The sequence below is a fragment of the Aptenodytes forsteri genome, unplaced genomic scaffold, assembly GCF_000699145.1.
Source record: "Aptenodytes forsteri isolate BGI_AS27 unplaced genomic scaffold, ASM69914v1 Scaffold88, whole genome shotgun sequence".
NCBI classification, from domain to species: Eukaryota; Metazoa; Chordata; class Aves; order Sphenisciformes; family Spheniscidae; genus Aptenodytes; species Aptenodytes forsteri.
In genome coordinates, this window is record NW_008795948.1 from 2,321,815 (window position 1) to 2,349,750 (window position 27,936).

General features: G+C 42.3%; 2 protein-coding genes across 8 annotated transcripts in view; one reads left to right on the top strand and one right to left on the bottom strand.

Annotated features, from left to right (window-relative positions):
• The window catches only part of MFSD10 (major facilitator superfamily domain containing 10), a 27,168-nt gene extending 7,179 nt beyond the window's left edge, over positions 1–19,989 (top strand). Inside the window, exons 4-13 of the mRNA XM_009285384.2 lie at positions 1,223–1,326; positions 2,304–2,462; positions 4,235–4,423; positions 9,067–9,175; positions 10,141–10,252; positions 11,602–11,710; positions 14,108–14,198; positions 15,986–16,033; positions 17,567–17,656; positions 19,129–19,989. Coding sequence (XP_009283659.1) covers positions 1,223–1,326; positions 2,304–2,462; positions 4,235–4,423; positions 9,067–9,175; positions 10,141–10,252; positions 11,602–11,710; positions 14,108–14,198; positions 15,986–16,033; positions 17,567–17,656; positions 19,129–19,235 — 1,118 coding nt within the window. The 3' untranslated portion in view covers positions 19,236–19,989. The remainder of the gene's footprint in view (positions 1–1,222; positions 1,327–2,303; positions 2,463–4,234; positions 4,424–9,066; positions 9,176–10,140; positions 10,253–11,601; positions 11,711–14,107; positions 14,199–15,985; positions 16,034–17,566; positions 17,657–19,128) is intronic.
• Positions 19,990–22,526: 2,537 nt separating this feature from the next.
• Positions 22,527–27,936, bottom strand: part of ADD1 (adducin 1) — a 34,259-nt gene continuing 28,849 nt past the window's right edge. For 3 of the 7 annotated variants that reach the window (XM_009285390.1, XM_009285391.1, XM_009285388.1), the window contains 2 exons: positions 27,489–27,584; positions 26,700–26,734 (listed from right to left, as the gene is read on the bottom strand). In XM_009285390.1, coding sequence (XP_009283665.1) covers positions 26,700–26,734; positions 27,489–27,584 — 131 coding nt within the window. Of the gene's footprint in view, positions 23,236–26,699; positions 26,735–27,488; positions 27,585–27,936 lie in introns of those variants that run through there. The other 4 variants (XM_009285389.1, XM_009285387.1, XM_009285386.1 and 1 more) reach the window with 2 other exon arrangements.

Here is a 27,936-nt window from a genome sequence, read left to right on the forward strand (position 1 = left end):
GCCTATCAGTACTTCAAGGGGGCCTATAAGAAAGATGGGGGAAAACTTTTTAGCAGGGCTTGTTGCTACAGGACAAGGGGGAATGGCTTTAAACTAAAGGGGGGTAGATTGAGACTAGATGTAAGGAAGAATTTTTTATGACGAGGATGGTGAAACACTGGCACAGGTTGCCCAGAGAGGTGGTGGATGCCCCATCCCTGGAAACATTCCAGGTCAGGCTGGACGGGGCTCTGAGCAACCTGGTCTAGTGGAAGATATCCCTGCCCATGGCAGGGGGGTTGGACTAGATGACCTTTAGAGGTCCCTTCCAACCCAAACTATTCTATGATTCTATGATTCTATGATTTTTTTTATACAGTTTTTTGGGCTTTTCAGCTATCATAAGCAGCTGTTCTCCCCAAGGTGTTCAGTATCAATATTCTGCTTCCCTCAAAGTTGATGGGAGCAGAACTTCTGGTCTCTGTCTCCTCTACCTTTTAAAGCTTTGATAGCTGAATGATCTGAGATGTATAACCCAGTTTTTCCTTTAGAGAAAAACTGTGACAGCAAGGCATTTTTTTCACCTGCTTGTTGAGAGTGTAGTGCAAATTAATAAGTGTGTGAAGCTAGAAATGGCAAGAGAAAAGAGGAATTAAAGATCACAGAAGCTGGAGGGAGATTTCAAAAGGCTCTTGGAGTCTGTCGGAATCACTCCTACCTCTTAGGGTGCCTCACTAACAACAGTGCTTATGGGCTTCTTTCCATGATAAGAAGGAAAGAAAAGCTAATTAAGTGTGACAGAATCAGGTTCAAACAATCAAAAAAATCTTAAAAGAACTGGGACTGTTAAAGAACTGTGTTATCTCTACTTTAAGAACAGAAAATGTATGTAGTCAGTTGGGGAAGCATTGGAGAATAAGCATTCCATTATAACCAGTGAGTTTCAAACCCCTTCTCACCAGTGGAGTAACCGGTGAATCATCCAGTTTATGCCTGTTACTCTGTTCTGTCTGTGTATCTGGTCTGTATTTGCTGCCTCAGTTAAATAACAATGCAAGGTAGGTGTTTTGAGGGTCGCTTAGTTTCGGAGACAAAGCTGTTCTTTATAGCTGTTGTTTTACATTTAATTGCGTACTTTTAAAGGACATAATGGAGTGATAGGTCTGGAACAGGTTGGCTGTCTTTGTATTTAAGATGAAGGCAGCAAGTCTAATGATATATGTGTTTTGTTTTTTTTTTTTAGGTCTGATTGGCTCAATCTTTTCCATACTACAGTTTTTTTCCTCTCCCCTCACTGGTGCTGTGTCAGACTGCTTGGGCAGAAGGCCTGTCATCTTGATGACAGTGGTATGTGTCTCACACTGATTTTAGTCATGCCATCTCAATACACAGTTGAAGGCACTGTGGTCTTGTGGTTAGCACAGAGGATTGGGAAATTCAACGTTCTAGATCTGATGGTTGTTGGCTGCTTCTTGCCAAGCCGCTTGGCCACACTTGCAAATGCGAGTGCTTAAGCTGAGCTTCCCAGATCCAGACCTGAACATAGAAGGCACCAAAATACCTATCTGTTTCTGGGATTTTCCAAAATCCCTTTCCCCTGTGTATGGGAGTATGACTTCAGATGCTCTATTAGACTTAATCCCTGTATATTTTAGTTCCCCAAGTGACTAATGAGGGCTGATCGCTTCATGACCTGTTTCACAGAGCCTGGGGATTGTTGGTTAGGAAGTGCTATATAGCAGTGTATGACGTATTTCGTATGAACATTCTCCAAAACGTTTTCTCTGTTGCTAGTCAGAGTATGGAGTTCTAATTACAGAAGCGCTGCAGAGCAAGTGCGTACATACATGATGGAACTTGGCAGCGACTGATATACAAATCCCCATATCCTGTAGGCTTGTGGAGAGTGAATTAAATAAGCATGTGTGCTTATGATTGATTATGAAATTTAAGGGCAAGAACTGTGAATTTTTCTTATTTTGAACTCAGAATTCTTTTGAAGTTGGAAACAAGTGGAGCGGGATGTACAAAAGTGGGTTTGTGCCCAGGACGGATTTAGCTCCCTCTGAGCTTTCTTTACTCTTCTAATTTTATTAGTAATCTCACATTTATATGAAGTTTGTATGGATTTGTTCCTACTTCTTTTATATCGCTGTCCAGGACATAGTTCAGTATCAGTATATTCAGACATTTCTGTTACGTGGGTTTTGGAGCACCTGTTGAAAGCAAACAAACAAAAAAAAATTAAATGTTTAGCTGGGAAGTATGCAGAAATAATACCAACTTCGCTCTGCTTTATAAAGAACCCTTTCTTGCTTCTGCAGATGGGTTTGATAACATCATACGCACTATGGGCTGCCTCTAGGACTTTCGGCGTTTTTCTTCTCTCCAGGATCGTAGGTGGAATAAGCAAAGGGAATGTCAGCCTCTCCACAGCTATAATTGCTGACTTGCACTCTCCAAAAGCACGGAGCAAGGGCATGGTGAGTTACACATGGGGGGTATATGTTTGGGCTTGCTAGGTAACTTTTAATTGATTTTTAGGTGCTCAGAATGTCTTCCTCGGGTGTGTATTCATTGTTCAAGTGAAAACATGATTTCATATACTACCTCGCTTCTGCAAAGATGCCAGATCGTTTTGCTGGTGAGCTCTTAGACTTTACTTGTCAATGACTTTTACCTACAAGTGAAACGCAGATGCCCTAGAGGTGGAAAAACTGCCTGTGTAAGTGTTTTAACTGTTACTCCTATTGATAACTGTAATCCTGATTATAATAGCTTAGAAATCAAAAGGTCTTATGGCCCAGTTTCGGTAGCTGGAACCCAGTTACAGGACAACCCATTTTCCTCACCTTCCCAAACTGTGGAAGCGCAGCAGCACTGCACAGCACAGTGTGCCTCCTGACTTCCTTGGATGCTGCACTGACTTCAGGATTTGAGCTCAGCAGGTAAAGGATGTGGCATTTGGCTAACTGAGCAGTAAGTAGTATGAACAGCTGCCCTGCCCTCTTCCAGAAGGCAGCGGCCCAGATAGAAACATCCTGCAGGCTGAACTTTGCCTGTGAATTACGAGTTAGATCTTTGATCTTATAAAAACCCTTGGGGGCCCAAACTTCTCTTAACAGATTGTTATAAGCCACTATACAGGACAACTGCTTCTTGGGAGGGGAAAGCTTTAGATTTCACAGTGCTAGCTAATGAATTTTCCAAGCAATTTATTACAGTTCTGGTGAGCCAAAATATATTTTTATTTATGGATAGGGTAGCCATACAGCACTAGTAAATAAAATGGGTCAGGGCCTATTTTTAGGGCCTGAGAGCAAGTCACTTAGTACAGCATGGCTCACATCCATATGGCTGTACTCTCTTCTTTTCCAAAGCAGAGTAGGCATGTTCATTCTGCTTTCTGGGAAGAGACCAGCATCTGACTGATGCTATTCCCAAACTGTGATGAGCCATTGCCTGGTAGAGTGCTAGCTGGGCAGGCTGCAACAACACTGGAGACTGTGAGGTGACACCTGAGTGTGCCCTGGCCTTGTTTAGTTTAGTGCTATAGGTATAGTTAAATAGACTCAGGAAAGCAGGAGGATCATGTCCTGGGATGACATGTTTGGGTCTTGCATATGCAAGTATACATCTTTGAATGTCTCTTAAAGACCATGAGCCAGATCCTGCACTGTTGTATTCTTAAGCAATCTCACTGAGCTGAGGACTCAAGTCAGTGCTCTTTTAAGCTCCCATCCAGTGTGTACAGATTCTACCTCTTTTCCTACGTGCTGGTTTCATAGTGAGTTAATAAATCCTCTTTAGTACCTGCACTAAATTCAGGTTGTTCCGGGAAGCCTCTTAGCCTGTTTGCTCTATGAGATGTAAATTTCTCAATACAGAAATTGCCAAAGTGTTTTAGAAGCTATAGACCTCGTTATGAATTCCTACCATGGTGCTGGCCGAGCAGTCCCTGAGGTGAGAATCGTTATTTCCCTTCCCAACTTCCTTTCGCTCATCACCACGTTGCAGTTTGTTCCTGCCACTTTCCTGACTAGACAGAAAATAAAATCAGTTATTTGGAAATAACAGTTTTTTCACACTTAACGCTCGTTGCTGTGCACTCCCTACATCCTCAGGGTGGTTATGTTCTGTATCTGGTTGCGTTTCTTTAAGGTAAATGCCAGGAAATTAAAATCGTTTTAAAACTGAGCTACCTGAACAAACTGGTGTCTAAAACTTCATGTCTGTGTTCATTGTATCACTGCAGGCAATGATTGGCGTTGCTTTCTCCCTTGGTTTTACCCTGGGTCCCATGATTGGAGCTTACCTAGCCATGGAGACAGAGAAAGGAGAAGTCTTCTATCTTCATTCGGCATTGTTAGCACTCGTGTTTGCTGTGGCTGATTTAATTTTCATCTTCTTCCTACTTCCGGAGACACTTCCCAAAGAAAAACGGGTAAAAGCACCATCAATCTGAAGATCTGTGTTTCTTGCAAAAACAGGATTTGAGAACTTTTGAAATACTGGAGGCAATGAAGAAGGGGCTGAGCCAGTATCTCAGGAATTTAGCTCATTCCTGGGACTAGGATTTAATATTATTATTCAGGCTGGTGTCAAAGTGGTTGCATGATGGTCCCATCTCCTAGCCCAGTGTAATATGAGAAATTCTTTATAGCTAACTTGTCTGCTTAATTGCTGGTTTTGGTGTGTTAGGTTTAAATTTCTCAAAAACTAATGGGAGCCTAGGAGGAAGAGGGTCAATTTTAAACTATGATCAAAATGACTCCCTGGGGATGAATTTCAGCTAATCATAAAAGTAAATGCATCAGAGACTTTGCTTTCATTTAGCCAGTATATGTTAGAAATTTTCTTAACTATTATCTTGTCTTTGCTTGATTATTTTGAACACTCAAGTAGCAAATGACTCTTATCTCTGAGCTGTGCTGTCTTCCACAGATACAAAATAGCTACATGTGCTAAAATTCAGTGACTGTTTGGATTTGTGGGGCCAAACATTTATTAACATTATGATTTAATATTGTGTGATCAGACACTGTCCAAGATATATCTGATTAAAAGTCTCTTGGAACAGTCTCCTTTGGTAGTGTAGGAGAGACTGAATTCAGCCCTAGGTATCTGGGTGAAACACTTGATTTGAGGCCTTCAGCTAGATTGGATCTTTCCTATCGTCCCTTGTTTCTAAGCAGCACTTAGCCATTGAAGTGTGCTTGGTTTCTGGGTAGCCGAACCCATTTGACACTGAGAATTATTCAGGAAACTTTTGTCTGCAGTGCTCCTGCCAGGGCAAAAATTTTGACCTTCCCTGAGTGTTTCCCAGCAGGTTGTCCCCCACATGAAATTGGTTGCTCACGTTATCTTCCCAAGCACTGCAGCTATTTTATTTTTTTTTTAACGGCTCTTCCATGTGTCATCTGTTCCCCTTTCCTATTTGGCTGTTTCTAAACATTCCGGATAAAATCCTGTTCTTGGTTAGAGCTGCACACTCTGGGGTGGTGGCAATATGTTGACATAGAGAAGTGCTGTAGAGCGAATCTGTATTCTATAAACAGTTCCACCTTTGCTGTAGAGGGATAAATGACTTGAGGGCCTTTTAGGACTGTATGATGACCAAATATCTCCCCCCTTCTTTTATTATCCTCTTGAGAGTTCTTCTGATAAGCTAGTCTGTGTTAGCCAACATGACTGAATTTTGGTAAGAAAATGAATACTGCTTTTCATACGTCCCTGCTTTTTGGGGCTCTGTCCCTGTGCAGCAGTGGGTATTGCGTGAGGTGTATTATTAACTGCCTCTGAGAGTCAGGTCCCAGTCATGCAAAATACACAGGGTGTTTGATTGCTGATGGGATCATGGTTTGTCTGGCATTGGAGCTTCTTGTGATTGGTATCAGTGTTAGTGCTTTTGTGCTGTCTCCTTTCAGCCTGCATCTGGGCCGTGGCCCCATGTGACTTACGTGTTCCAGGGTATTCATAATTTCACTTACTAGGCTGCTTTGCTCATTTCTTGGGTAATTCCTCCCACTTTCTGAGTGGGAGGAGAGCAGTTCTCTTGGCCTCTGGATGACAGAGGAAAGGCAGGTATGTTCTCTGCCTTTCTGGAACTTGGCTGGGCTGAGCTGGAGCAGGTGCTCCCGAAGTATGGGAATGGATGTGTTGGAAGGACAAAGCTGTAAAAAGAGGGGAAATGATAATGATGAATGTAGGAGGATGTGCCAGTGGGATCAGACATCTGTTTCCTTGAAATATGCTGTGCTCTCATGATATTCTTGTTTCTCTATCAGTCCTCTTTTCAAAGGAGAGATGAAGTATTTAACATGCGTTCATGTTGGAGTTAACTTGTAGAAAGGGGAAGGTGGAAGGGGACAGGGGGAACAAGGATGAGTTTTTTCATTCAAAGAGAACAGAATTTTTGCTATCCTTCTTCCCCTTTTTTTTCAACTGTTCCACAAGTTTATCAGGTGAAGAGTGACCAGAGAACTGTACTTTTCACCTAACGGAGACACTGGTCTTATGTGAGGTGGCCAAAACAGCTCCCGCTGTGACCTGCTTGGGAGAAGGGAGGAATAGAAAGGTCTCTAGTGGAATCTGTCCCCTTTAAGAGCTTTTGAGTTGATTTTTAGCTAAGCTAGTCATGGGCAAGGCTGCCTTGCTGGAGGGAGGGTCTTACAGGTGGTTTTTTGTTTGTTTGTTTTTTTCTGTCCAGCTAATCATGTAAGGACTATGTGTAGGGCTATGCAGCGTCACTAGCAGACTTATGGAAAAACAAGACTTTTGCTCTGCATACTAAACAGTGTCTGATTTGAAGGGTAAGGCTGGACCTTGGAAGGCCCAGGCTGCATTCCTGATCTGGACTGACTGTGCCTTCAAGACATTTTACTTAGTCTCTCTGCATTAGCGGAAAACAGAGTAAACAAAGACACTGTGAAAAATGTCTGCCATTCAGAGTGACTTTTGGGGTGATCGTGAAGTAAAATTGAGCAACTTTGGAGTAATAAATCATAAGCATAGAATTTAAATACAAGTTAGATGTTGCAGATTTTGAACCTGCAAAGAACCTAAACTCCATGCAGCTGGTGACACTGGGGCTGAAATTGGGAGTGTATACTTTGTTATTTGGGGGTGGTGAAACACTTCTGTCAGTTTTAGGACAATGTTTTCATTATCGATCAGTGGATGAAGTCACTTCTAGACTACTGCTTCTAGGGAAAAGATAGGAGAAATTAAAAGAAATTTACATGCACACACACCCCTGTATATTAAAAAAAATCTAATACATAGATGTATTTTTCATAAAACACGATTTTAAACATATACATATATAATGTCTATCCTCTGGACCAAACTAAAATCAGCCTTGTAGTACAAAGCAGCTTGGCACCCTGTCTGACATGGATAATAATTCAAAACAGGTACAAACTACAGGGTTTTTTATTCCTGGCAAACATGCTTGAAGAGAGTTGCTTGTTACCAGATTCTCTATGCTGTAGTACAAACACTGTCATGCCAACAAATGCAGGAACTGAGGATTGCTACAAGCCAGCTTCAGGAAATCCTCTTACAGACCTTTTAAAAGCATGAGGAAACTTCTTCTTGGGAGTGTCTGTTTACTCTCTGCAATACATGCAGTGGAAGGGGAAATAAATATCCCAGTTTGTTTTATGTGGATCAGCAGCTTTGTGGCTTTATACAAAACCAGCCTGGTATATTGAACTGGTTGCTATTGTGAGACTAATGGGCTCCAGAGCTCTGCTGTCGGATACTCAGAAGCTCTGACTATCAAAACAAGACAGGGGTCATGTTAATACCATATTGAAGGTCGATTTGTTTACAGCTTTATTAAATCCAGTCCATATGAATACTCAGGTCATGCACCGAGATTTAAGTTCCACTGATAATTTGACCTTTAATCTCTGTCCTCAAGGGGTACTAGCTCCCTCCCTTCCTATCTGGGAAGAGAAGGAAGTTTATCAGATAAGGTCTGTGCAGTGCTTTGAAGATATGAAATGCTAAGTGTCATTATTCAGGATTCTTGAGTCTGTCTTATCTCTTCCTGTGACTGTCATGTAAAGTGACAGTCTAAATTCTCCTACTTTAAAAGGAATTGTTTCCTTAAGAATTTAGACATTATTTCTTCTTTAGTATTGTCTTTAATTTTCTATACCTTAAAATAAAAAATAAACAAATATGTAAAGTGCAGTCTAAATTCTCCTACTTTAAAAGGAATTGTTTCCTTAAGAATTTAGACATTATTTCTTCTTTAGTATTGTCTTTAATTTTCTATACCTTAAAATAAAAAATAAACAAATTAAAAAATTAAATTCCCTATAGATGAAAGAATAAGCATCTCCTAAGTTCCTGTTGATAAGGAGCAGGGAGAGTGCCACTAGATGCGTAATTAGGTTGAGATGTACAGAGTACAAGGACCAGAAGTGCTACAAAATAAATTTTCCTCTTCAAAAAGTCACACAGTGTGGCTGGGCAGAATGTCTCTAGAAATCTCTCTAAAATCTCTCCAAGGAATCTCTCTAAAGATTATATTTTCTTTTTCTTCCCCAGGAGGTGTCACTGGCTGGCTAAAAGAACAACCAGTACCAAAACAGACCGTTGTTTGATGTGCTACACATACTGTTCTCAGACCCGTGCTACACATACTGTTCTCAGACCCGTAGCACACAAGCAAATCCCCAGCTTCCCAGGAGCTTGCAGGCAGATGTGCCATTATTTTCCTAGTAAATGTTCATTGGACATGAGGGACGATGCAAAAAGTGAACCAAATAAATCCACCTTCAAGGCTGTAGAGAATGAGCCTCTTCTGCTTTTTAAGAACCCAGGGAAGAATCTGTTTTCTGTCTTCAGTGAAAGCTGCTATCGGTGCTCTACCTTCTAGTTGTAGTGCTGGAGCCAGTTCTGTGATCGAAAAGTCTGGGATGTTATTGGGGGTCACTCAAACACCAATGCCAGTTGCCCTGTTTCATCTCAGATAATTTGTGTAGGTGTAGAAGCACATTTGACTCTTACTGTCAATTCCCTGCAGTAGTTACTACATCAGGTTTTTAAATAAACCTCTCTTTCTCTGATCAGGTCTCTTCTGTGACATCTGGATTTCAGGCAGCAGTTGACTTGCTCAGTCCTTTGGCTTTATTTCAGTTCTCTGCAGTCACCCGAGGAAAGGAATCCCCTTCAGAGGAGAGTAAGTGTTAGCTGGCTTTTTATATTAATATTGTATGTCTTTTTGTATATGGTGGTGGTTTCTAAGTGAAAACTGTACTCAAACCATTTCAGAAGCAGCACTCTGTTCACTCATTTAAAACCCACCTTACTAACGTATGAACAGGGAATTGCAAGTTTCCTTGGATGCTAGTCCTGTTATTCCCAAAAGAAGGTTTTGGAGATTAGTGTTTTGAAGATTTCTGACTTGCTACTTGCTGCTTCTTCAGGCACTGGCTGCAGCGTGGGGTAGGCTGCAGTAAGTGAAGTGATTTAAAAAGATAGATCAAGGCATGAGTGAGGGAGATGTGAGTTTACTTATCCAAGCTGCAAACCAGGAAACTTCAGACTGGAATTTTATTTCTCAAATCAGGACTTGGAGATGTAGGATTTGAGCTGGCCATTTATATGAAATTATTTAAGCCGTAGAAAATAAGTCAGTGTTTGGCAGGTACACCAACTTACCATTCAGTCCTCCTTGCTGCTGCATCAGGAACAGAGGAATATTTGCCACTTTGGAGAAAACCTGTTAAACCCTGCATTGGCAGAAAAACAAGTGAGGTAATCTGTCACAGACCATTTGTAGCTTCGAAAAAGGGGTGCTGTGCTTTAGCCAATATCATCCTGAGAGCGGCATCAAGGTATTAGGTGGAATTCAGGTATTGATTACAAATAAAGAAATAAATCCCAGTATAGGTGAGGGTGCCAGTGTGAGGCAGAGGGGCTGGATTGGGTGAATGAGACCAGGGTGACCCAGAGAGAGATTTCTCTTTTTGGCTCTGCTCCCCTCATAAGAAGGGAGGTAGTGGGCAGAAGTCATTTTGTGGCATGTCTTGTATGGGTATTTAAAATGAGTATCTGAAGTGAGAACTTTTCCTTGTACAGTTGATAAATGTTGCTCTAATATTGTTGTTATATTCTCAAGCTATGCTTGCAAAACACCACCGTATTTCTCTCCCCTCAAAATCTTGGGCCTGGCTTATTTCCTGTACCTCTTCCTGTTTTCGGGCTTGGAGTATACACTGAGTTTTCTCACTCACCAGAGATTCCAGTTCAGCAGGTATAGCACACTTAGAAGATAAATGTTGTATATTTTGTCTAGCATATTTTCCAAAATCTTGATTTAAGGTCTCTTCAATTATTTTCAAGAGAGGCTGCGTTCAGTGATACTGGGGCTTTGTGGGAAGAATTTATGAAAATACAGGCACGCTGTTTATCATGAAAGGAAATACTCATTGAATCTACAACTTCTAATAACTAAAGAAAATCAATACGCAAGATTAAATTAAAGCTCCTGAAATACGTATAGCTGGGCTAGTTGTACTGATTATAATCAATCCTTTTCTCTTCTAGCCCAGAAGAGTTCTTCAGTATCAGGACAAATCTTGACGCTCAAAAAAGGCAAAGGATGAAGGGATAGCTATGTGATTATATTTGCTCGTCAGAGTTATGCATTGCATACGATGTACAGTCGTTACATCATAGAGTTTGATTTCCTTTAGTCAAACACTAGAGAAGAAAGAGAACAGAATCCACTAACAGCAGCTCAGCTTGAAATACTTTTCCTGCCAGCTCATAGGAAGATTTCCAGCCAGGAAGATGATCCTGCAGCTTGATTCCTTATGTGTGTCCTTCCCTTTGAGTAATTCTCAGGGGTTTGTCTCATCTTTCCCTGTCTGTCTTTCATTACAGTTTGTGGCTTAACTAATGTGTGTGCGTCAAGGAAAGGTTTTCTAGCGTATTAAGCTTGCTTCTGCACAGTCCTTTCAGGATAGCCATGTAGTGAGATACACAACTTTATGCCGACAGTACAGGCTATGTGACAAACAAGCTTGTTATGGAGGTGAGAACTTTTAGTTGAGAATATCCACATAGTTTAGTAGATAAGAGAGGTGAAACGGGAATTTGAAGAAATATTTAAGGGTGGAGGGAGTGATGTTGCAAGCTTCCCAGTGCAGTACATGATCACCACCATGCCAATGCCCGTGTTGTGCCTTGGTGACCTTAATCAAACTCTGTGTGAGTGGTGGCAATGGTTCTGAGAAAGAAAACGCTTGTTCCTTGGAAACCAACAACTCCCATGCATATGGCACAGACTTCCATGGCACAGGGTAATTAATGTGGGCCACCCTAGAAACAACTAAACTACATCATAGCAGTCTAGAGATGATTGCAGCACTTGCCAGCAGCCGTCCCATCTCTACGTAAGACCTCAGAGGTTTGTCTTCTTGCTGTCTGCCTGTCATGAAAACTAATGTCAGCATATTAAGAACTTTGCACTGCTCATGCGAGCACCAAAAAGCATTTTCTCTCTCTGGTTCAGGAAAGGGTCTACACTGAACCTGTGAATCCCAGGGTGGAATGCTCTGTGCGTGACACCATAATCTGTGTTTTTTGCCTCCCTTCTAGCATGCAGCAGGGCAAGATGTTTTTCTTTATTGGAATAACAATGGCTGTGATCCAGGGAGGCTATGCTCGCCGAATCAAGCCAGGAAATGAAATCAGAGCTGGAAAAAGGGTAAAAAAAAAAATAAAAATACTTTTTTCTTTTTCTTTTCCCCCACAAATCTGATATGTTAATTTTCAATCTAAAGTGCAACGAAAAGTAGTTGGAGGCTATAACTGTACTTGTCAAATCAAAAGAAATTTCTGTCTCATTAATCCAGCTAATGACTTCTCAAGACCCTGGTTGTTGGGTACCTACCAGTCTAACTAAACTTTGGAACATCAGAGCCATTTCTTACCATATCAGCTACGATATTATTGAAACTTTGAGTTCTTCATATATAACTGCAGTAGGGAATGAGAACAGAGTGTCTGCCTGTGCAAGCTAGGTAAAATGCTGTGAAGGTTATGCTTTGTTTCAGTGCAGAACGTCTTGCAGTGCAGACGTTGAAACTATTAAAGCTGCTTCAGAGCTGATCTCTGCCTGTCTTTCTGGCAAAGTATTTTCAGGGACATCATCAGTCTGGCCATCCCTGTGCTTGACAGGCTTTCCCTAGCGTATATTTCACTGGTGGGCAGGGGGAAATAGATTCTTCCTGCAATCTTTGATTTGTGATCATCAGTATGACGTGTAACAATAGCATGTACAAACATTCAGACAGAAGTTTCACTGACAAAAGCATGCATTTCTTTGTTTTGCTTGCCTCTCTTAATCTTTCTTCATAGAGATGCTGCTGCTGCTGTACTGGGATGACAGGGAACAGTTCCCTGCAGCTTATACAGCTGTGGGACAAGTAGATATGTTGTCATTTACGTTTGGGCGTGGAACTAAACAAAGCGGGTTTTGAGTGTTTCTGAACTTTTGTTGGCTGCTTGGTAATAGGTATGCTCGGACTGTTAAAGACTCCATCAACTTATTGTACATTATTTTGAGGCCAGTGTGATTTCAACAGTGGCAGGGTAGAAAAGATTACCAAACTGCACTGCATTCCAGTGAATAGACTCAGCTTTAATCTTAAAGTTATTTCTGCTGGTGAAACCATCTTCACCCTGCTCCCTGGCAGGCAAACATTAATGGCACGTTTGTTGTGTCACATAGGAAGCACTTCCCTGTAAAAGAAAACTCATGCTGCTGTGTTAGTGCCACGTTATCATAGAATCATTAAGGTTGGAAAAGACCTCTAAGATCATCGAGTCCAACCGTCCACTTTTCCGCCAGGCAGCTTTCCAGCCACTCTTCCCCAAGCCTGTAGCGCTGCATGGGGTTGTTGTGGCCCAACTGCAGGACCCGGCACTTGGCCTTGTTGAATCTCATACAGTTATCATACAGTTATCATACCGAATATCATACAGTTATCCTCTGCATCAGCTTCCTCCGTGTGCTCTGCCAGCCTGCTGTGTTTGCTGTCACTACGCTGCAGTTTATGCAAACTGTGGTTTGCCCCACTAATTTTTGTACTCCTTCCTCTTCCCTGCACTGAGAAGTGTAGTTACCTCGAAATAGTTTAGTTGGTCTGGGCTGATTGCTTCTCATAAACACCCGTGTGCACTATGCAGAAACCCGCTGGCCCTGGGGCACTCTTTCTGTGGATGTATGTGGCTTGAGTGGCTTTTGTGGGAGTTTTCCCTTTTGCTGAAGTTATTCTGACAATTTGTTTGTGAATCTGGATCACGTGGCAAATGTGGCCTCTCTTAGCGCAGTGATTACAGTAGCTCATTTATAACTGAATCTTCAAAATGAGACATTTGGTGGGAGTGAATACCCTCTTTTGTGAAACGCCCGGCAGATCTTAACTGATCTGTCATTTCTGCAAAAGCTCTGTATGTGAGGGAGAGATCACAGGGGAACTGAAATCCAGGCTCTTGGAGGAGATGAAGAATGCTTTTTCTTTTTGGGTTTGAATTTCAGATGCTACTCCCTCCCCCCCAGATTTTTTCTTCTTGGCTCCAGAAGTATGGATTCCAAAAGCTCAAGAGGGTTTGATGTAGCCCTTAAAATCAGCCAATACTGCTGAGAGCAAGCAGAGGAGCTGTAGTCCTGTTGCACACAAGCTTTTTGACCTCTTGTGCCAGCTCAGGAGGTAAAGAGTTAAAGCTAGATTTCTGTCCAGTTCAACATAGAACAAGAGAAAAAAAACCACCAAAACCTAGTAGATCGTGCGAGAGAGAGAACTGCAAAAATCAGCTTTTCCTCAGCTGTAGGAAATGGGTGGTGGGATAACTACAGCCTGTGTTACAGGTGACTCCAGCCTGCATGTGGTCTGCAATCGTGTGACAGTGTGAGAACAGAAAAGTAAATTGCGCTGATGTGTGGCCATCCACGTGAACTTGAAATGCCTACTTGGGAAGAAAGGGCTTTCTGCTTCTAACTTAAATGTAGTCCCATCAGCGGAAGAGAACTGGCAGGACACCTAGTTAGGCTTTAACAAGCAGTGCTTAAATGTAACTGTGTGACTCATTCATTTTGCAGGCTATTATGTTGCTGATTCCAGCTTTCTTGTTAATTGGATGGGCTGCAAATGTGACCATGCTGAGTGTTGGACTGTTGCTGTACTCTTTCGGTGAGCTATTCAAAATGCACTGAAAGCTAAGCACAAATAACTTTTCTTCATATATTTATTCATCCTGTTAAAAAAGATGCACTTCTAACTTCAAACTATGAGTAACAGAAAGCTGACGTTTCCATTTATAAAATATGGAAGAAATAGTGTCTGTTTTTTTCTGATGCTGTTTGTGTCACAGGAAGTTGCCACGGTGGTATTTGGAAGCATCCCCAGTGCTCCTGTTGTCCTGTCTCACTGGGGAGCTCTTGAGGGTGGTTTTATCCCCCTCTCATCAGACCTAGAAGCAAAATATTCACTAAATAGCCCAGCTCAGGAAAAGAAGGGAGACAGCATGACTTTGCATTTCTGTGGTGGCTGCATTATTTCTTAGGCGACAGGCTGAAGAGACCTGCGCCCTCCGAAGCTGAAGGCTGGAGTGTGCGTTCAGGCTGAACGAGAGTGAGGGTAAATCAGTGTTGCCCTGAACGTTGTGGCATGGGGCTGTGCGGGCTGAACACCGCTCTGCTCCCTTGCATTGTAAGCTGCTAGCTCAGGGAGGGAGCAAAACTCCACCTATTGTTTTTGATAAGTGGAGATGGTTTTCAAAGATGCTTAAGTGTTTACATAAATAATATTCTGCCAATTTAAGCTGTTATTCAGGGAAACAATCATGAATGAAATTGGATTCATCTACTGAAGTGTCTATCTGAAAAGAGATTTCAGATATTCCCAATGCTGCTAACTATTGTTAAGAAGCTTCAAATATGACTAAATACAAAAGTAGGAGCCTTCTCTTTCGCATGATACAGCTTGATTTAAGAGTAAACTGTAAACCATAAAATGCATCTGTTTAGTAGGTTGCTTGTCTAGGGACAGCTGTGTGTTTGGCAAGTTTCAAAATCTACATCTTATCTACAGATTAACTTGCTTTTGAAAGCCCACTTGGTGAGGAGGGATGAGAGGAGGTATTCATTTTGTCTAACTGTGCTTCAAAGTGAGGAGCCTCATCTTCCTAGGCTCCATACCTGGGCAGAAGACCCCATCTCTTCCCCGGTTAGACAGCTAGAAATGCCTCTAGAGGGGCCTCTCTTCCCTCTCTTCCTCCCTCTGCCTCAGGAGTTAGGGCGCCTGCAGCTAAGGCAACATGTCGATCATTCCTGTTCTCCAATTGTCCTTTTCTTCCCAGAAAAGATTCTGCTTTGTATGCTTAAAGCACTTCCTTCTTGGCAGAAAAGTTCCCTATTTCAGTAAGAAAGAGGGCAGTGATTGCTGAACAGCTCTTGGCTTTTGTGTCCAAAAATTTTGTAACCTCTTTTTCTTGGACTTGACTGTCTTATTTCCCAAGACAGAACGTAGCTGCCCTTTTCATCCATGAGTACGGTAAAGCCGTATGCGTGGGGACAGTGTGATTCTGTGTACAGCCACCTCATTGTCCGTTTGAAATGCGAGCGATTCCCTTTCCCGGCTCCACCTGACAAGAACACAGGGATTTGGAAAACTAGCAGTTAGCTGATCTGACCTATCCACCCCTTTCCCGTGGGCTCACAGAGTGAGAGACGCTAATGTGAAACATCTGCTCAGAGCACTCATGGCTCTGGGCTCTTCGTGCAGGTTGGCTTTGAGGGGGTGTTTTCATTATTGAACTGGATTAAACCTGATGATTCATTGTTGGTACAGTGCCCCAGAGCTCAGCATATTTCTCTGCAGTAGTAACGAGTTTGCGCCACATGTTTTTCACTATTGCTCTTGTAACTGTTTTGAGCGCTCTGCTGTTCATTGACACTCTCTTTTGTGGATTTTTCCAGCTGCGGCCATTGTTATCCCGTGTTTGTCAGCAGTGGTGTCAGGCTATGGTGAGTGTCTTTCCTGCTTTGAGCGGCAGCCCTTGGCCACATAATTGACCTTTGTATAGGCTTGGCTCAAATACAGAATTGACCTCAAGTTTAGTGATGCGTCAACAGGAATGCTTGTGGTGTAGGTCCACCTCACATCTGAATGCTGGACCGGTGACTCTGGCTGCTGCTTGGCTTTATAAAAGGCCTCTTTCCCCCCAAATGCATTAACAAGGAAAGCAGAAATGCTAGAAGTGTTACAGCAAACTGCTGCTCCGCGTTGTACGTAGGTAACCCTGAAGCGATAACCACCCTTGCAGGAGTGAGGCTAAAGCCTGGAAAAGAGCCCTTCCCGGTCACTTGTACGCTGCCCCTTTCCACTATAGCCAGCGATCCGTGACTGTAGTTACCCTCTGATCGCACTGTGCTTTGCCGGGGAGAGGCAAACCAGCTGCGTTACGCTGGAGGTGCTACAGCCTTCAGCCCCTTCCTTTCTATGAACGTCCTTCACAGAAGGGAAGCTGAGTGGGGCTGCTGGGGATACGAAGACAATACCCTGACCCCGGGAAATGCAGAAACATCCCGCAAGGGAGCAGAGGAAACCCCCAAACTGACTTGTACCTGTTTCTGAAAACCGTCAGCACTCCATAACGGATAGTTTCAGAGCTAACAAACAGCAATGATCCGTTCAGAGTGACCATCAGTATCGCTCTTCAGTTTTGTACTGTGTAACGCAGCTTCTTCCAACGTGATGGGGAACTGGAAACAACCTTATTTCTGGTTCTTATTAAAAAGATAGGGAACAGCGGGCAAAGAATAAATATTGTGGACAAAGGCCACAAACAGCACGGAGCTGGGGATGGCCTGGGCTCTCTGAAAGAGACACCAGCCATCGCCGTCAGCAGTAAAATCATTTCTTCCTGATTCCTTAGAAAAGACCTTTTAAGGAACCTTCTAAAACCTTCTGGACTTGTGGCACTGGTTGCTATGTAACCTTGTAAAGCAGATGTAGCTGTGTTGCCATCTCTGGATGATGCAGTTCGTTCGTTCTTTAGCAGTGGTTCAGTTGGTTGCCAGCACTACAGTGCTTGCTGAGGCAAAAAAGTAAGGCTTTGCTCATTAATGTCACTTTTATGTTGCTCTTATTTAACTTGCATCCATGCTCCTGTATTTATTATACACCTGGGCCACCTCAGCAAATCTTGTGTACAATGTAAAGCGCTTTTGTTGGTTTTTTTGGGGTGCACTACAAGTTGTCCATGGACAAGCACTCACCTTGGTGTTTTTTCAGTGAAGCAGTCATGTTTATCTTGGTGGAGGGGTTGTCAAGCCTTGGTGTTTTTTCAACGAAGCAGTCATGTTTATCTTGGTGGAGGGGAAATAAATGCAGCTTGAGCAGTGAATGTGAAATGAAAGGAGGGGGAGATGCATGTGGGAAATAATACCACCTCCAGAAGAACAAGGCACCAAGAGCTACAGCAGTGCCCTGCCCTGCACGCTTGCCCTGCCCCAAGTGAAACCTCCACATTGAGTAATGGCTCTCTGCTTGCACAGGCTCTGCCAGCCAGAAAGGACGAGTCATGGGGATCCTGAGGAGCCTGGGCGCCCTTGCCAGAGCCCTGGGACCGATCCTGTCAGCTACAGGTGAGTGTGGCCCCATGCTCCTTCCTGCCTTTGCCAACATACAGCGTCGCGCTGGGCCCCCACAGCCTGGGTGGGTCTGAAGGTAAAAGGAAGGGAAGTGCTGCACGTTTTGGAGCTGTAAAGTTATCTTTGCAGAAGTAGATACCCCCAAGAGCTGTGCCAGGGACAGGACACGGTCCTTGTTAGCACCAACGAAAGCATCGTGGATGAGTTTAAAATGTTCATACAAGCAGAGATAAACTAGACAGCAGGTATTGCCTGACTCTTTAAAAATTCCTGCAATGGTATCATCAAACTAACCCAGCCCCGTGTGTAGCTGTGCAGGCACAGCTGGCCTGGCCCCAGCATGCAGAGGGAGCCAGAGGCTGACCAGGAACCCTTGCCTTTGCTGGGCTGAGTTGTAGCCATTTTAGCAAGTAACCCCACCTGCTGAGGGGTCACCCTGGCACTGGGTAAGCAGGAGGCAGTGAAATCAAGGTCTCCTGTGCTGTGGTAACTGGTTCCCCGTATCTCATGAAACTGTATCCCAAGATGATACAAATTAAGTAGGGACAGTCCATAATGCGTAATAAAGAACTTTTCAGCATTAAAAGCATCGGTAACTTATAAACCAGATTAAAGAATCCACGCTCTACTAATGCCCCGGAGCTCAGGGAGTGTGCAGTGCCTGGTGGCCCTGGCTAAGGCCAAACCTAGCCTGTGGCCAAGGAGCACAGGTACCCCGCTACAGGGTTCAGTTCTCCCAAGCTGTTATAGAGTAAAGGGACAGAGTAAGGGGAAGCAGCCACGCAGCAAGTCAGAGCTTGAACTCAGACCTAATGTTAAGAAGTTTGAGCAAAGCCAAAACCTGTTTCCTGGCAGAAACCTGTTTCCAGAACCTTGGCATCCATATGCCAAGCAACTGGCTCGCTCCGGCTCACCAAACCACTCCCTGTACCGCAGCTAGCACTCCATACAGCCGCTTTCTGAAAGGAAGAGCCAGACTTTGGACTTTTCTGCAAAACCAAACAGCAAACCGCAGCACAAGTCCTGCCCTTGCCCTCCCACCTCAGCAGGATTCACAAGTGTTTCACATAAGGAGACCAACACCAACAGTGAGAGCCCTTCGAGAGCAGCCCAGACAGCACCAGGAGCAGCCGTGGAGGAGGTGCTAGGGGCAGAGAATTAAACAGTTGCCTTGTAAAGCTGAATGAGCGGATAGGAACTTCCCCATTGCTGTACTGGCGAGAATGAAAATATCCTATTTAAAATAACCACTTTTAACATGCTGTTTCCCTGGAAGAGAACCAACACTGCCATTAGCCACCTCCTCTTTGTAACTTGTGTGCCAGGAAGGATGTGCAGTGAACGATGCAGTAGTTCTGTGTTCTCCACTTGTACTGCTAAATTGTCAAGAGCAGCAGCTTTGAAGGCCAGTTTGCACAGCAGCCAGGACAAGCATACTAACGAGCTAAATCTTGTTTCCTTTGCAGTTTACTGGCTGGCAGGGGCAGAGGTTTGCTTCACTGTCTGTGGAGCTTTGTTCCTCATCCCCTTCGTCTTACTTGGTTCTATAAAACAGCAGACAAAGGAGGAGTAGGAAGTAACCACCGAACTACCACCAGCTTCCAAGGACCTCTACAAGACCTGACTCTTGGCACCTGACTCTGTGGATCAAATGGGAAGAGGAGGATTTTTGATCTTCTGGAAGGGGATACGCCACAACCATTTGCAGCAACAACAGACTTCAGGTTTCTTCCGGCCCTCTGCAAGCAGTTATGTTTAAGACAGCCTGCCAGCCAGGGGGGCTAGTTTTGCAAATTAAAAAAAAAAAAACCAACCCACAAACCAGTTGAGTAAAGCATTAAGATCTTCAGACAAGCAGAGATGGGCATGACAGCAGCACAGCACAGCGCGACCCCAGTTCACCACCAAGTGCTGTTGAACACCGTGCTGTGGCATACACAGAGCTCTTCTCTGCTCCTCACCCTTCATGATCAGCACAAGCCAGACCAAAGCCACTGCCCGAAGCCCCTGCGACGAGGCCTGTTTTGTCTGGTTTTGGCTAGCAGAGAACAAAGCCTCTACCGGGGAGTTTCTGTACAATTGTCACTGGCTCTCCACAAATGCTCAGTGGACCTGGTAGCAGCTGTATTTAACCGCCTTAAAACATGACGATGGAAACCAAAAGCGAGAAGCATACTACAGGCTTCCTGAGCCTGGCTGATACTTTGGCACAGGTGGACTGTTTTTGATGTACAATTAAATTTTGAGATGTTTTATATTTCTAATACTGTGGGATGTTTTGTAATACTGTTCTTTTTGTATTACAAATAAACTATTACATTGTCCACTCACGTAGTCAGCTCATTACCGTGAAGATGTTACACCCATCCAAACCAGAACTCCACCCCCAGCACCAAAGCACCAAAGCTCCCTCCCTGGAGGGAGCCAGCCACTAAGGACAGAGCTGCCCGCGAAGGAAGCCCTACAGTGCCTAATTTGAGTATTTTCTGAGAATACATTAAAGCAATCATTAATCAACACAATCATTAAAAAAGAAAATTGAGTGAATTAAATTCAACAGGCTACAGCTGTAGAATAAAACTGTACGAGCTTTGAAAGCAGAGCATGACTTTTTTTTTTTTAAAGAGTTTTATTTGTGAAGGGTGGCAAGACAGGTTGGGGAGGAGCCCTCCTCCACCAGGTTCTGCCTACTGCACAGCTGGGACTCTGCGAAGGAAGCCCTACAGTGCCTAATTTGAGTATTTTCTGAGAATACATTAAAGCAATCATTAATCAACACAATCATTAAAAAAGAAAATTGAGTGAATTAAATTCAACAGGCTACAGCTGTAGAATAAAACTGTACGAGCTTTGAAAGCAGAGCATGACTTTTTTTTTTTTAAAGAGTTTTATTTGTGAGTAGAACTTAATGATACAAGAAAGAAAGAAAAATACAGGACTTTATTCTGCCCCAAAGTGTGTAACCATACCATACATGACTACATTCCATATCGTAATACAAAGAATTAAAAGAACAAACTACAAAATTAGAAATTAAGAGTCATTGCATATGTGGTCAAGATAAATGGAGGGACTCCATTAAAGAACTGAAACGTATAGCAATTAGTCATTTAATTACGACCCTGCAATAAAACACAATTTAGCAAAATAAGTATTGTATGCTTCCTAGTGTACAGAGGACATACAAGGTTAGAGTACAAGCTGAAAGCCGTTCGTGCCATGCAGCCCTGGCTAAACACTGCTGTTCAGGGCGCTCTCCCGCGCAGCCACTGACCGCTGCTCCTGTTCCACCCTACCTCTACCCATCCTGCAATCACGGTATCGTCGGTTACCATCTCGAAACCTCTTTTCTCATCCGACGCCTTACAGCCCTAACGCTCCTGTCAGCTCTTTCCCCTTCCCTGCCCGACACCGGCCTAACCTAGGCCCTGTTCACCCATAGCTGCCTCCAACTGCTCAACCCACCCCAACTCGATGCTTTCTGCTGCGTGAATGTAAGGCATTAGTTCTCTGCTGTTTTACCAACTGCAATGTTCAGTATTGTCCTAAAAGGTTACATCCGTATTCTGTTTTGTTACAGACACTTCCTGTGAGTCAACGCGTTTCCCTCTCCCCCACGGGGGCGTCGATGGTTTCTGCTGTTAACATTTCTGGTGTTAATACTAGAAACCAGAAAGGGTTACCAACCTTCCCCGCTTTCGGCTGGGGTAATCGCCCACGGTTTCTGGAGAATTCTTGTGAGCTTTACCTATCTGATCTTAAACTACTTTTATGATTAAGACACTTCCTGTGAGTCAACGCATTTCCCTCTCCCCCACAGGGGCGTCGATGGTTTCTGCTGTTAACATTTCTGGTGTTAATACTAGAAACCAGAAAGGGTTACCAACCTTCCCCGCTTTCGGCTGGGGTAATCGCCCACGGTTTCTGGAGAATTCTTGTGAGCTTTACCTATCTGATCTTAAACTACTTTTATGATTAGTGATAGACAGAAGCACGGCAACAACCGGAAAATAGTGAATTCAGCGGTGAAAGTGATTTTCTTTACCATGCTACACGTTAAACAAACATTTATAGCAAACTTATGTGAAAATACACCTTTAAGGTTACTTGGGATTTCTGTACTTTACTGCTGGCAACAATAACAAAAAAATTAAAGAAATGCCAGTTTTTGTAAGTGAAAATAATTAATATAAAAAAAGGTTAAATAGTCAGTGTAATGCATTTACATTTTTATCATGGGAAGGAAGAAACACGAGAGGCCGCAAATAGGGTTTATGTGCAACAGGTTTGCACGTGCACCCGAGGGATTTTCAAGAGGGTGAAAAGACCCTGTGCTAAGGCCCAAAAATACAGCTGTGCCCGTGCTTCACACCACCAGCCAAAAAACTTCTGAAATACTTTTAGTACCGTTACTTTTTAACCTTTTCTAACAGCCAAATTACCATATGACTGATTCTCAGGGAGGCAAGACTGAAAGGCAGATTTCTCTTAAACTGCATTCACTAGAGAGAAAAAAAAAAGATTGGGCTCTTTCAAGACACAACATGAGCGGAACACACCACAGGTATTTCAGTCCTCGACGTCAAAGATGATTTCAAGTGCCAGTTATAAAATAAAACAAAAGTGAAAAACACCTTTGTGTTGTTACAATAGTCAGAGGGGAGAAGGAGAGGAAGGAATGGATAGCCTCAAAGCTTGACTAAAACATGATCTGTAAATCACAAGCTTGCACAAGTTTACATGTCAGTTCAAGAACACATCCCCCTCGAAATCACCACCGCAAAAGCATCCTCTCTCAAAGTCAGTATCGGAGACGAAATTTACTTGTGACTTGGAACAGGCTATTGGAAAAGAACACTTCTTGTGGTAAGCAGTGCATGTGTTATTTTTAATTGTGAAAATTTTTTCTATTCTTTTGTAAAGCGGTGCGGGCTTTAAATTAAAAACAGTGATTAAATGCCTTCCGCACGGAAGTCATTTACATTTGATTACAAATTGGGGATCAGATCTGTGGTAGCTCCTGAAGACACAGGATTAGCACCTTTTTGGACATTAGTTTCTGGTTATACCCTTAAATGATCAAGCTGTAACTCGAGGGGCTGGTTGGATTACTCGCTGCATTCATTTATGTAATTAGACAAAACACTCGGTACGATCTGGTACATTCTAGTGGTTAATGAATTTTAAAATATGACAGTGTTTCTGCAGTGTGTTTGGCCTTTAGGAGTCACTCTTCTTTTTGCTCTTCTTCAGGAAGGAAGGAGTGCGAAACTTCTTTTTCTTTTTCGATGGGGACTTCCCTGGAGATTCATCGCTACCTGCATCAGCTGCTGTCCCCTCCTCAGCTGTTGGTGTCACTGGCTCCTCAGCGGCTTGAGACTGGGGTTCCTTATTTTCCACTGCAGGTGATTCCGTTTGGCTTTTGGGCACATCTTCATCACATCTCCCTTCCTCCTTTCCCAAGGGAGGGAAGCCGAGTGCTTCTGAAGGCTCATCAGGGGTGAGATCTGGGAGGGTTTGCTTGAAAGTTGCAGCGTCACTGTCATCTTTGTAGGCCTGGTCCTGCTGTGTCTCTAGTGGACGGACAGACAATGGCACAGTTAGTTTACATAGGTGTCCCTAGCACAGAGAGCGTGAAGCAAGTTGATGAGTGCCCTCCATAAAAAACCTAATATATTTACTTTGCATAAAAGCCTTTGCAATAGGTCTGTTCTCCCTTAGCTTTGGGCACAGAAAGAGAAATAAGATACTCAAAAGTTTTGTTTCATTTTAAGCTTCTTGCCACAGAGCAGAGAAAGCTGAATTCCATCAAGTGGGTGTAAACCAGTAGGAAAGTAACTGTTCCGACTTCTCTCATGTTTTATTTATGACATTTGCAAGCGACGTGAGATTTTAGTACAGAAAGCAGGTATTAAACCTGCAGTTTTCATTGGTACTGAAGAGAGCGTCATGAAATCTTGATTCTTTTTTCTTTTGGTGGGATAAAACCAATTGCTGGTTTGCAGCAATCCGATACACGCAAATCCATTAATTTCTAAACTGTTGGCTTGCCAGGTTTTAATCACAACGCTTGGATTTCCATAATATCCTTCCATGAGATCTAACAGATGCTGCTTCAGAATATGATTTCCTATCACAAAGGCTTCACTTCTTTCGCAAGATATGAGTATATATTAGGGACTCCTGTAAGTTAAATCCCTGTAGTTTATCAAATTAAATGAGCTCAGCAGGTTACGTGATACAGCTTTTTTTTTTTAAATGTATGTGATGTCTAACAGCAAAACTCACCCCTGTATAAAAGAACATCAAAAATCTAGTCATAACTTCATGTCCAAAGGTGAACTTCACCACTACCCCCTCAATTGTAACACTTTCCTCATTCACCACTATGCTTTAGAGAAGTTCTGTTTAAAGCTCCTCTTTGTGCATATATGTTTAACGACGAGCCCTTTTTAAAGTTCCCTCCAACGTTCATCACTGCGCTGTAGCCGACAAGTATCTCCTCAGCGTGTCACATATATCCCCCCGTTGATGTTACGCAAGGAGGAATTTAGAACAAAATCCAGGCCGTACTCATTGTAAGGCACAAAAGAAAGGCAACTATTTTTCCCCTTTTAAAATCTTCTTCATTTTAATTTGAAAAGACTGAAGGCTTTCACAAGAATTTACAGAAAATACTTGACACTTTCCCATTTTTCCTATGGAAATTACAATGGGTGTTCTTTTTATTTCTGCCAGATGGGATTAATAATTCTCTAATATATTTTAGAGGGCTCTGTCCTGCGAATACCTGCTAGAAAACCAACGTGTTTTGCCTAGAGCACCATGAACTTCTAATAGGTTACATAAACAAAACACTAGTATTCAGTGCCAAACACTCAGAATGCACAAGTTAGCAGTTTAAAAGTTATAATGCAGGCAGGATTTAAAACAGAGTAAAAAAGAGAAAGCGATTATGTACATTACAAGCGGCCTCCTGAAGCTCTAGTTTAACCTGTGTGAGTGCGATGCACAAATTTGTAAGAGGCATCACCTACAATCTTCACTACCACTACGCTCTTTTTGGATTTCATTCTACTTTTCAGGAATTAACTGAAAGCATTGCTGGTCTCTTCTCCCCGGGACCCAGTGACAGGACATGTGGGAACGGTTCAAAGCGGCACCAGGAGAGGTTTAGACTGGACATTAGGAAGCACGTCTTTACCGAGAGGGTGGTCAAACACTGGGACAGGCTTCCTGGAGAGGTGGTCGATGCCCCAAGCCTGTCAGTGTTTAAGAGGCATTTGGACAATGCCCTTAACAACATACTGTAACTTTTGCTCAGCCCTGAACTGGTCAAGCAGTGGGACTAGATGGTCGCTGCAGGTCCCTTCCAACTGAAAATATTCCATTCTATTCATTAGCTGGCCCAATTTTTAGAACAGGCACCATATTAGATTGTCAGTCAGTTTTATTTTATCTTTATAAAAGAAATTTAAAAGAAAGTTTTAAACAAAGTTTTAAAAAAGGGATTAGAAATTCTTAAAGAATAGGAAGTTACAGGCATTCAAACAACATTTGCCAGTTGGCCTAAGCATTGGATAAAGAGAAACGGTTTCATAACTCATTAATCCAGGACTGCTATCCTTCCCAGTTTGTCAAGTTACCATCATCTTTACTAAACAGATTAACATTATGGTGGAATCAAACAAACATCTGTTTATCTAGCTCGCTAAGGGCAATGTTTTACCAGAATTAGGGAGATTTACAAATTCCACATTCGATAAGGAAAGCATACAACATGGAAACGCCTTGCTATTCGACTTGATGGATTTCAGTTATGTAACTAGGAAGGTTTAAAAATAGATCTTGCTGCAAAACCTATTTACAGTTTAAGAACTCAGCAGTACCTCAACATTTCTTAAGTTTTTTAGAATAATCACGTCTACATCCCTGTTCTTCCTTTATATATACTGTGACATAAGAGGTTGAAAAGTAACATTAATACTGGTGTGTGCTTACAATTCACATTATTTATGAAAATAAAAGTTTGTGGTTTTTTTCAACACAAACATGGGGACAAACGTACAAACTAGGCTATAACCAAGTTAACACAAAACACTTTTCCGACTTCAGCTACACTTAAATAGAAACAATATGAGGAAAAAAAAGTTGAGAAGTGGCTGTATACAGAGAACATCGTCATTCAACAGAACTTCTGCCAATCAAAGTCGTCATGGCGTGAACTTCCAGTTACTCTCTAAAAATAAGCTTTGTATGTTTGTCCTGGAAAACTTATACAACTAGAAGAGTTTCTGGAACACAATTCTCAGTTTAGAAGAATGTTCAGGTTTTAGAACTTTACTAGTAACATCAGTCATCTACGACGTAGTTTGACTTTCATATCCATGGCAAACACACTGACTTTCGGACATAACAGGACATACAAATGGAGGGGGCCAAACGTCCTTATTACTTTAAAGTATAATCTGATGCAGCCCTGCAGATCTAGCAGAAACAGCTGTAGAAGTTGCTGCTATTCCTTGGTTGGAATTTGAATTTCCCTACAGCTGACATATATAACATAGGAGTAGTTCCATATCCACTTCCGTGCAGAAGTCTGCTGGCTAAGTTTAAATCAGCGTCAGTGGTAATGCTTTTGCACTGGAATAGATGAGGAACTTTCTTCCATTTCATTACCGGGTCCAAGTTGTGCAGGGAGCAGCAAACTGTTGGGGCAGAAACTCCCAGACCTGTTTCAGCTATATCTGAAAGACAACTTCAGACTATTCCTTTTCAAACTGAGGAACCAGACACATAGATATGGAAACACATGATGTCACTTTCACAGTCTCTTTCAAAGGGGGAGTGCATTTTAACATAAGATCTGTAACTAACCTCGGATTTAATGAAATCAAGAACTAAAGAAGTCAGCGTCTCAACTGAAAAAGCCTGCTTTAAAAAAATAAAAAGCAAACCCAGCAAAAAAACCTTAGTAAACAAAGATGCAAGAGTGAGGCAAAGCACATAAGCAGGTCAGAGTATGGAATGATACTTACTATGGTAACAGGTACTCTTTAGCATATCCATCTCCTGTTTGTAACGCAGCCACAAGAAGAAAAAAGCACAAGTAGAGAATCTATGCATTCATCACAGCCGTTGTGTTAAGTTAGAAGAATGGTTGCAACCATTCTTATAGAAAACAGAATGAGATGAAGTAGTGAATGGAAGACTAACAGACAAGTGATATATCCGATGTACAAGGTAAAGGAAACAAGACAAAAATTAGATTACACCTGTTCAAGATTGTTATTTTATCCTTTTCTGAGGAAATTGTAGACTTTACCAGCCCTGCTCTCCTTTTAGTTAAAACTGCTACATAAGGTGAGCAAATAATGATATTTAGAGTCAAGTTGAATTGGAAAAAATATTTACTGAGGTGTAATCCAAATACAATAATGTTTAAGAAATGTGCAACCAGTGAAGGAGGTTTACCAAAGCATCTAAATTTGTGTCTGGTTCACCATCAGACACTATTTCATTTCATAAGAGCAATTCTTTCTCGCAGAAAATGTACAAAAGGGTAAATTGGCTGAGAAACACCAAGAGATGACAAGGCAATTCTGAAGAGATGAAAATTTGTCTTTATATTAATGCACACTTCTTTATTATTGTAAACATAACTCCTATTACACTCATCATTCAGTGTTGTATATTTTAGGTAGTATAAAAATAAAATACAAGAAATAATTTACCTTTATTAGATACTAGTTCACATATTTTCATGCGTCAGTCACTAATGATGCAGTTACTGGTTTCCCCTGGCCCCCAAATCAGAAGAACATACCTTCCTCTATTTTAATCGGCGTACTGGGAGGAGTGCGAGCTGAAGTGTGATCAGGGGGACTTCTCTCCTTCTGTTGTCTGCCATCTTCTGAAGGTTCTGCAGATGCAGACAAAGAGAAATTAAAAAAGGCAGACAAAACCTTTCAGCATGTGAGAAAACAAAAGTGTCCCTTTGCTCCATGCACACAAGATACGAATACATTTTTCTGAATCAAAATTCTGCCAGGATATTAAATAATACCAAAACAAGCAAAAGAAAATTAAGTGATACTTTGATGTTAACAAAACTGTTGGAGTCACAGTTGAGCTCTGTAGTGTGTTTTTTTTCCCCCCATAAGAGGGCATGAATAATATAATTGTTTATGAATTGGTTTATCACGCTGTTCTAAAGAAAACTTGTGAGGAAAAACCACAAGGAAGATATAAACAAAATTTAAGGGGGGGGGGGA